Source organism: Populus alba, chromosome 11 (genome assembly GCF_005239225.2).
Source record: "Populus alba chromosome 11, ASM523922v2, whole genome shotgun sequence".
In the NCBI taxonomy this organism is placed as follows: domain Eukaryota; kingdom Viridiplantae; phylum Streptophyta; class Magnoliopsida; order Malpighiales; family Salicaceae; genus Populus; species Populus alba.
In genome coordinates this window covers 21,778,732-21,787,340 of record NC_133294.1, presented here as the reverse complement: position 1 = coordinate 21,787,340, position 8,609 = coordinate 21,778,732, and the positions used below count along the sequence as shown (strand labels likewise).

Below are 8,609 nucleotides of genomic sequence, written 5' to 3'. Positions count from 1 at the left end.
CTCAACTCTACCACCATAAGAAAAATCTTCTACTGTCTCTAAAAGTCAGAGATGTTATAGTATTCCCGAATGAAAAATGCTAGATTTCATGCTCAATAGTCACTGTGGTGTCAAGTTGGACCAAACTTGACAGCTGAAATTACCCTGCTACTAGCAGACATTATAATCCTTTATTATTATCTTTTTTTTACAAGGAATGATCGATAACCATAGTCTAATGCCAGTCCTTTTTATTCCAGAGGTAACAATTAATGGTTTGCAACATTTCACTAGCACTACCTCTGGCAACAATGGGAATCAAGAAAAGCAAAAAAGCAAATTGGAGATAGTGGGTGGGAATTGATTCTGAGCTTTAACCACAACTACACCTAGCATATATAATAACAGTTCTGAGCAACACACCATCGAACCTACAAGAGATAGATTTAAGAGAAGTGTGCCATCAATTTAGTTGTAGCCACTAGCCATGTCTGCCATGGAGTCTCAACTTGCTGACGATGAACTAGCTGCATCTTGGGGGGCTGATATATCAGATGGCTTCATCCCTCTCATTGACATGGAGGGACTTCAAGGTCCTCGCCGCTCTGAGATTGTCCAACAAATTGGCCATGCATGCCAACACTATAGTTTCTTTCTGGTACTGTTTTCTTTTTGGTAGTGATCTATAAATTTTGCATGTATGGGTAGTCATCTCGAATTTCTATTGTATAATGATTGTACTTCTTAACGTTAATTAGTGTTTGATCTTTATTAAATTAATTGTAAATGTTTAAACATGATTAAATTGATTGTTGTTAAAAATTGTAGTAGTAATAATTAGCAGCAAGCTGCATGCATATAATAATAATAATAATAATTAGAAGCATATAAAAACAGGTTCACCTGCTGGATCGGACTACTGGGTTTAATAATATTGTCTTAAAGTATTGTTTATGTCAAAATAATCCCTGAACTATAATATTTTATCATGCACTCCCTTAAACTCTTAAGAGGAAAATTTTGACTCGCCACCATTTTACATATTCCGGCCATCCAAAATCTCCACTTTCACCTATGAAATCATGTCCTCAACATTTAAACATCACTTTAAGTTCCAATCATGATCATTCAACTTGACGTTTTAAAACACAAACCAAAATTTGATTTTAAATCTTGAGTTTTTAGGAGTTTAATTTAACTTGAGTTTGACATAGTTTTTAAGGGTTAAATAACGTTTAGGTAAGTAATTTTGGAATTAAAAAATGTTAGAAAAATGTAACAAGAATGGTAGGATGTGAAGAAATTTGTCCAGAAATTGCTAAATATTATCATTGTAGAAGTGTTGTTAAATATTATTCTTCCCCCAAAGAAAAAATAAAGTGCTATTAACAAAAATAATTTCTCTTTTCTCATTTAAAAATCATATCATAATTTTAAATCTGATATAATTCAAGCCAGATTAATTCTAAAAAATATTTAAAAATCAAAATAATATTATTTTAAAAAAATAATAAAAAAAACAGTGGATTTTTAATTTGATCGATCAAGGTGTGAGTCGACCTAAGCTTTTAACCAAAATATTAATTTTTCATCCTATCAATTGTAAAACCCAACTTGGACTAGGTAACAGGTCGAGCCTCCAAACATGTTCGAGTTTCGTAACCATGATTAAAAGTTGTTTGTTGAGATTAAAATCCCTTTTGTTGTAGGGTTACTATAAATTTTATTGGTAATTGTATATGCTAAGAATCTTGTTCTAATATGTCATGCTGTGTCAGGTGAAGAACCATGGAATTTCAGAGACGAATATGAACAATATATTGGGGACAACGAGCGAATTCTTCAAACTTCCAGAACAAGAAAAGTTGAAGTTCTGCACTAATGACCCTAACAAAAGCATCAAGCTTTTTATGGGTTTTAAAGATGAGATCCAAAATGTCTTTATAGCGAGGGAAGCCTTAAGATTTAGCACTTACCCTCTTGAAGATTATGTGAATGAATGGCCTGCAAACCCTCCTTCATTGAGGTAAATAAATATGGCTTATACTATATGATTATATATAGTATTTTTCAATTTTTATTTCTTTATAAGGTGAAAATATTAGTAAAAGAAAATGAGAATAAATAAAATGGTACAAAGAGAATGAAATTTGTTTTTCATTTTTAATTAGATCTCAATTTGAAATAATTTGGTTGTTGACAGGAAGGATGTTATGGAGTATTGTACAAGTGTTAAAAGGGTGGAATTTGCACTTCTTGAGGCAATGTCTGAGAGCTTAGGATTGGAAAAAAGATTATATAGACAAGATGTTATACAACCATGGACAAAAAATATCAATGAACTATTATCCAATTTGTCAAGAACAAGATCTAGAGTTTACTCGTGGAGTCAGACCTCATACAGACCCAACTATAATCACTATTCTGCTGCAAGACAATGTGCCTGGATTTAAGGTTCTCAACAATGGCAAATGGGTGGACGTTGGTCATATCCCAAACACCTTGGTTGTTCATGTTGGAGACCTACTACAGGTGATTCACTTTATATATAAAGTAATGCTGAACACACACACACATATTAAGATACACATGAATCATCGTATCGATGAGACGTGTAAATTGATCCTGTTTTGAGATCATAATCATATATATTATTAGATATTTTTATAGTCATAGTTTTTTTTAATATTTAACATTATTCTATGACGAGTTCTAAAATCCAAGATACTTAGGAATAAGGTTGACGTGTTGGATAATTAGTTGATCTCCTAGTTCAAGCAATCTGATCCATGCTCTATAGTTAAGATATACAGTGACATGATATGAAAAGCCTATAGGGTTGATAATTAGTAGCAGGTGATGTCTGGTAAGCTAAGTGATTGGTATCTATGATAGTAATAGGTGGTGCCTGGTAAACCAGGTGACTAGTAAATGTGGTAGTAGCAGGTGGTGCCTGCAAAAGGTCCTATTTGATGGACGTGGGGCCTCTATAAGTCGGTAACTTTATAGAGAGAGAAAGTACAATAATATTCTATAGAGAGATGCTCTGAAAATATATATGCAATAGAGAATGAATAGATTATGAACCTTTGACTTGAAGGATTCATGGTGTATTTATAGCCCATGAATCTTATCCTTTTGTGGTGAGGTGGGGCTAAAGTGTAATTTTATCCTTATGATATTATGAGTTGTATTGGATCAGTATGAAATACTGAGGAACTTGTGTAGGGTCCTAGAAAAATCCCTAGTAAGTGTTGGGTCCAGGCCCATTCAATGTGAGAAATAGATCCAAACGCGCTGCCTCGACCCAAGCATATTAGGCTCAGGGTGTGCTTCCAAGCCCGATCATGTTGGGCTCAAGCGTGGAAGACCAAGCCCACTAGGGGTGTTGAGGTGCACATTCATGCTAGACGTGACAGCATGCCCAGCAGGGCGTGAGCCTTGCATGGGCTCTGGCTTCTTGCCCGACCCCAAACTCTTTAGGTGTTAGGTAGCTTGAGTCCAATAAGTGTTTTTGTTGGGCCTATTTTGGGGGAATTTTATGAGTCCGTTTTTTTATTTTTCAATTTAAGGCCTCACATAAACCAAAAAAAAAATCAGAAAAAAAAGGAAAAGAGAAAACACAAAAAAAAAATCAAAAAATATTGGAAGAAGATAAAAAAAAAAAAAATTATATTAGTGAGAAGATTATACTAGAAATGAAGGCTCTATTAGAAAAGAAAATTCAATTTGAGAAGGAAAATTCAAAATTAGATGCTTAAAGACTCAAATAGAATTTTTCAAGGTTTATTTAAATTTATTAAAGGATTAATTGAAAGAAAAAAATTTTAAAAGACAATTTAGGTTTTAATTGGAATAAATTAAAGTTTGCAAGTCGAATTACAATTTTTAGGAGTTAATTTGGTCAAATTAAGGGCTTAATTACATAAATTTTAAAGTTTAATAGGCAATTAAAGACTTGATTGAAGAAATTCAAAATCAAGGATTAAACTAGAAAAGCCACGTGAATATAGGGGCTTAAATTTAACCAAATGCATAAATTCAGAACCAATGATCAAATGAAAAAAAATAGTCAATGTAAAGGGTGATAATTGAGTTTGACAAGGGTTAAATTGCATACAATTAAAAGTTTTTATATCAATTAACGATGCATGTGCCACAATTGGAAGAACATGGACTAAATTGAAATTTTTCCATATCCCAAATTAAAATCTCTAATTTCTAGGGTTTAACTCATACGACACGTCGTTCTGTCTCTGTTTATTTTCTTCCTTAACAGTTCACAATAATCAAATGAAAGAGGAACATCCCTTCTACAACTCTATTTTCACAAAATTAGATGTTTACATCCTAATTTTTCCATGGAAATCCCTAATATCTTGTCCTTGATAAGCCATTACTCAATTTCTAGATTTGAAGGGTTGAAAATTCAAGTTGGCACTTTTGAATGAATGAATGTGAAGCTAAAAACCTCCAAATTAAGTAAATATAGATCCTAATGAAAAGGGTGCCTATAACAAATTTCAGGTGATCTCAAGAGAGTAGGCAACAAAGACATACAAGCAAAAATTACTTTGATTTATATTTAATGAAGTTATTTTAAAGTTTTCTTTATATTTTAATGTATCCAAGTTGCTATTTAAGTTCTCTTATTCATATATAAATGTTGTTTTAGCTTTGGTTTAGTTGAAGTTATAAATGTTAAAGTAAAGGTGTTTATCCTTAGTTTGTTGAGCTAGTTTATACATAAAAATAGGTTTATAAAATCAATTTTGAATCTATATTGCATGAACATGTAGGTTGTTTTAAGTTATTAGTTTCTAGATTTGGTATCTCATGCTTCATTTTAATTATTTGATTTTTTCTATAAGTTTTTTTTTTATTAAAACATGTTTGTGCATGATATTATGACTTGTTGGAATAAAGAAAACATGCTTTAGATGCCAAAAATACCGATTTTTGGGCTTGGCAGCGGCTACCTTATGGCTAGGTTTTGGCTGAGTTCTGGGCAAAATGTTCTTCATCTTCTTGGGAAAAACATTGTCTTAGTCCTTTGATTTGGATTAATTTCGATCTATTTCTTTGCACAAAATCCTTCTTTATGCATGATTAACCAATAATATAGTATTTACTTGCACCAATAACATGTTTAAAATGATTTTTAATCATAGGGTTTCAGTTTTGAACTGAAACCCATTTTTGTCAAATCATGATGATTTAATGAAAATCTAGGTGAATGAACCTTTAATTCTTTATCCTTGAATGATTTGCAACCTTTATGTGCTTTCGATTTCATGAAATATGGTCTAGATTTGAGTTCACGTTGCTGGGTTTTGTTTCAGGTGTTCTTCATGTTTTTTTTTTTTCATTTTGTTTCAAGAATTTTTTATTTTTTGTGCTTTTTTAGTGTTTAATCTGTTTTTTTGCTTTAATTTTATTTTTTGGGTTGTTTTTCAAGTTAAACCACCATTTTTATTTCAATTTATTATCGAACCAAAACTTTCAGGTCGACCCGGTCAAGTCAAGTAAAAAAATAATAAAAAATATTTAATTTTTTTCTTGCATATGGCTAAAAATCCTAAAGTTATTTATGTGTTTTTAAAAAAAATCTAAAATACTTTGACATGTTTTTTTTAGTAAAATATTGCATGGATTTTACAACAAGTTTGTAAATTTCCAAAGGATTTTAGCTTACATTTTCAAAAATACTAAAATTTTATTTTTATTTTTATTTTTTTATTACATGAGATTATGAACTTATACATAAGATATATTCTTGGTATTGAATGAAAAAGATAGTATATTTTTGTTGGCATTAGAACAATAATGTTTTAATCTAGTAAAATAAGAATTTTTTTAATTAGAAAAATTGTTCTTAAACTTTAGATAGAATAATGGTTAGAAAACATAACTTTTTCTTAGTTTATATCAGACAAATAAACAATATTGATTACCTCAAGTTAGGTGTATTAGAGGTGTTAATCCCTTCCGTTTACACAATCAGTCTCCTTTTCCATACTCTATCAGTTAGGATTTCTAGTGACCAAAATACTATGTAGCAACTTTTTTTTTTTTTTCTAGTGATAAAGAATAAGAGTTCCTTGTCCTTTCCTTTGATATCATTCTTAACTATCTGGATTCAGGAGAATGATCATCATGACGCCGCACACATGCGACATATTAATTTTGGTGGGGTTTTTTGTCCATTTTATTTGGATGCATCACTCTTATAAATGTCTTTTATTAATGTTAAAATTAAATATACAAGCCAAAAGGGAATTGAAAAAAAAAATCTTTATTTATTAATCAGAATGAATGAAAACACATTTTTTTGTCAATATATACACTAACTATATGCTTCTTCTTCTTCTTTATCAGGTAATTAGTAATTACCGTTACAAGAGTTTGCACCACCAAGTTTTTCTGAATTGTGAGAGAGAGCGTGTATCTGTTGCAAGCTACTGCTATCCATCATCCAATACCATAGTAGGGCCTGCTATGGAATTGATAGACAATGATCATCCAGCAATCTACAGAAATTTTACGTATACAGAATTTTATGAAGAAATGTGGCGAGCTGTAGTGCAGCATGCAACTGACAAGCGTTTGGACACCTTCAAGTCTTCTGTTGCCTGATCGTTCTTTCTGCTTTGTTCCTTCTTTTGAGTTGTTGATTTGGGATGTGATATAATAAGGGGAAAAAATGGCTGCTTTTGGCTCTTTGCTATATTGTTTGGTGAAATGAAACACATAATAATAAGTTGGTGAATTTCAAAGTACATGATTACTTACTCTTAGATCATTAAAAACCAAAACCACATCATTTTAGAGTTTAAAAAAAAAAAAAATTAAAGTTTAGATTACCTCAGGTTAATCCCTCAATCTATAACTTGGAACTTGGATTAGGTAGATCTATGGGTTAAATTTTATAATTATGGTTTTTGGCAAGTGCAATTAGAAATTCTGACTAGAAAAAAAAAGAAAAGAAAAAGACAGGTTATTAATTTTGGAGAAAAACTTGAATTAAAAAGGAAAAAAAAAAACAATTTGTAGTCTAAGTTATAAAAAAATATGTAAAAGATAGGGATCTTTTTATGTGATTCCTTATACTAAAGGGATTATGTAACTATGAGATTAATGGTGTGTTTGTGATTATAGTAGTGGTGGTGGTTTAAAATATTTTTCGTTTGGAAATACATTAAAATTAAGTTTTTTTATTTTTTCAAAAATTATTTTTGACATCAGCATATCAAAACAGTCTGAAAAAAAAAATTAATAAAAAAAAATAAAATTTAAGAGAACGCAGTTTCAACGGCGTTCCCAAACATGCTTTGAGGGCCTATTTGTACCCTATTTTTCTATCTATAGCTAACAAATTTCTTAGCTAATCCTCCCAAGCTCTTTTTTTTTTTTTCTCTCAAAATCTCAATTCCTCCATTAATAAATTAAGAGTTCTAAATAAAAGAAATAACCTTAACAATATTTATGATTAAAAAGATTGGAGTGATGGAGATAAATATAGAATGTATAAAAAGTATTTATTTGTAGAAACAAAGATAAAAATAGAAAATAAATCTATTTGGAATGGTTTTAAAGTGAATCTTTATTAATTTAAAATAGAAAAAAACAAAAAAATATATTTTCTTTATCTCAATTGACCTTATAATTTTATTTTATTTTTGTCTTAAACAGTTACCAAATACTAACTAATAACCTAGATAGCTTCTAACTTCTACTATGTTAACCAAATTCAAAGTAATTTATTAAGCATCTTTCATTTTCTGTACTTTTATATATGAAAACTATTTTTTTTATATATGTAAATACATTTCTTAACCACTTAGCAATGTTTTTACTAATGTCAAACAAATTCAACGTAAATAATTAAATTGTTAAGTGAAGTCTCAAGATATAATTTATATTATTTTATAATATAAATTTTCAAGTAAAAACTCTTTAAACTTGAAACTTGCACAAACTCGCACTATTTTATGCTTAATTTTTATCAAATAAATAGGGATGGTGAGATTCAAACCCGTGATCATTTGGTTATCAATATTCTAATACCATGTCAAAAAATCAATTCAATTGAAAAACTTAAAATGTTAAATAAAATTTCAATATGTAATTTTATATTATTATATAACAACTAATAATATTTGTTCAAACATAGTACGACACAGCAATCAAAACAAATACAACAAAAGCTCAGTCACAGTTGAAATACATAGAATTACAAACACCCATTTCAGGTATCATCATGTATCAATCAATTTGGAGAACATTTTTGTGTTTAAGATTCAGGGACTTGTCCATCACAACACAAGAGAAAATGAATTAGGTTTACAGTTTCATAGGGCACCAGGTCGGTCCATATGAAGCAGCAAGATGCCATTAATTGTGTTCCCAATTTTTCCTCAAGTCATCATCCATCCTGAAGACCTTTTCGACGCATTATAGAATTCCTCATCAGAAACACTTTCCTTAAAGCCAATGGAAAGAAAACATCAAATGCAAAAGAGCAACTTGGAGATTGTGGGTTGGGAATCTCAAGTCCGATCTTTAATTAAGGCAGTACAATCATTGTGTCTGTTGGGACTTGTACAATTTTCAACAATGCCTTTAATTGA

General features: G+C 30.2%; 1 protein-coding gene across 2 annotated transcripts; it reads left to right on the top strand.

Moving 5' to 3' along the window:
* The first annotated feature begins 405 nt into the window (after positions 1 to 405).
* On the top strand, positions 406 to 6,761 carry LOC118040837 (protein DMR6-LIKE OXYGENASE 1-like). Of its 2 annotated transcripts, XM_073412757.1 has the most exons (5): positions 406 to 637; positions 1,758 to 2,005; positions 2,183 to 2,511; positions 6,123 to 6,168; positions 6,358 to 6,761. In XM_073412757.1, the coding sequence occupies exons 1-3, from the start codon at positions 467 to 469 to the stop codon at positions 2,430 to 2,432; spliced, it is 669 nt and encodes a 222-aa protein (XP_073268858.1). In that variant the 5' UTR covers positions 406 to 466; the 3' UTR covers positions 2,433 to 2,511; positions 6,123 to 6,168; positions 6,358 to 6,761. The 2 variants fall into 2 exon arrangements, with proteins under 2 accessions (XP_073268858.1, XP_034903773.1); XM_035047882.2 differs by lacking the exon at positions 6,123 to 6,168 and having other exon boundaries at positions 407 to 637; positions 6,358 to 6,759.
* The last annotated feature ends 1,848 nt before the right edge of the window (positions 6,762 to 8,609 follow it).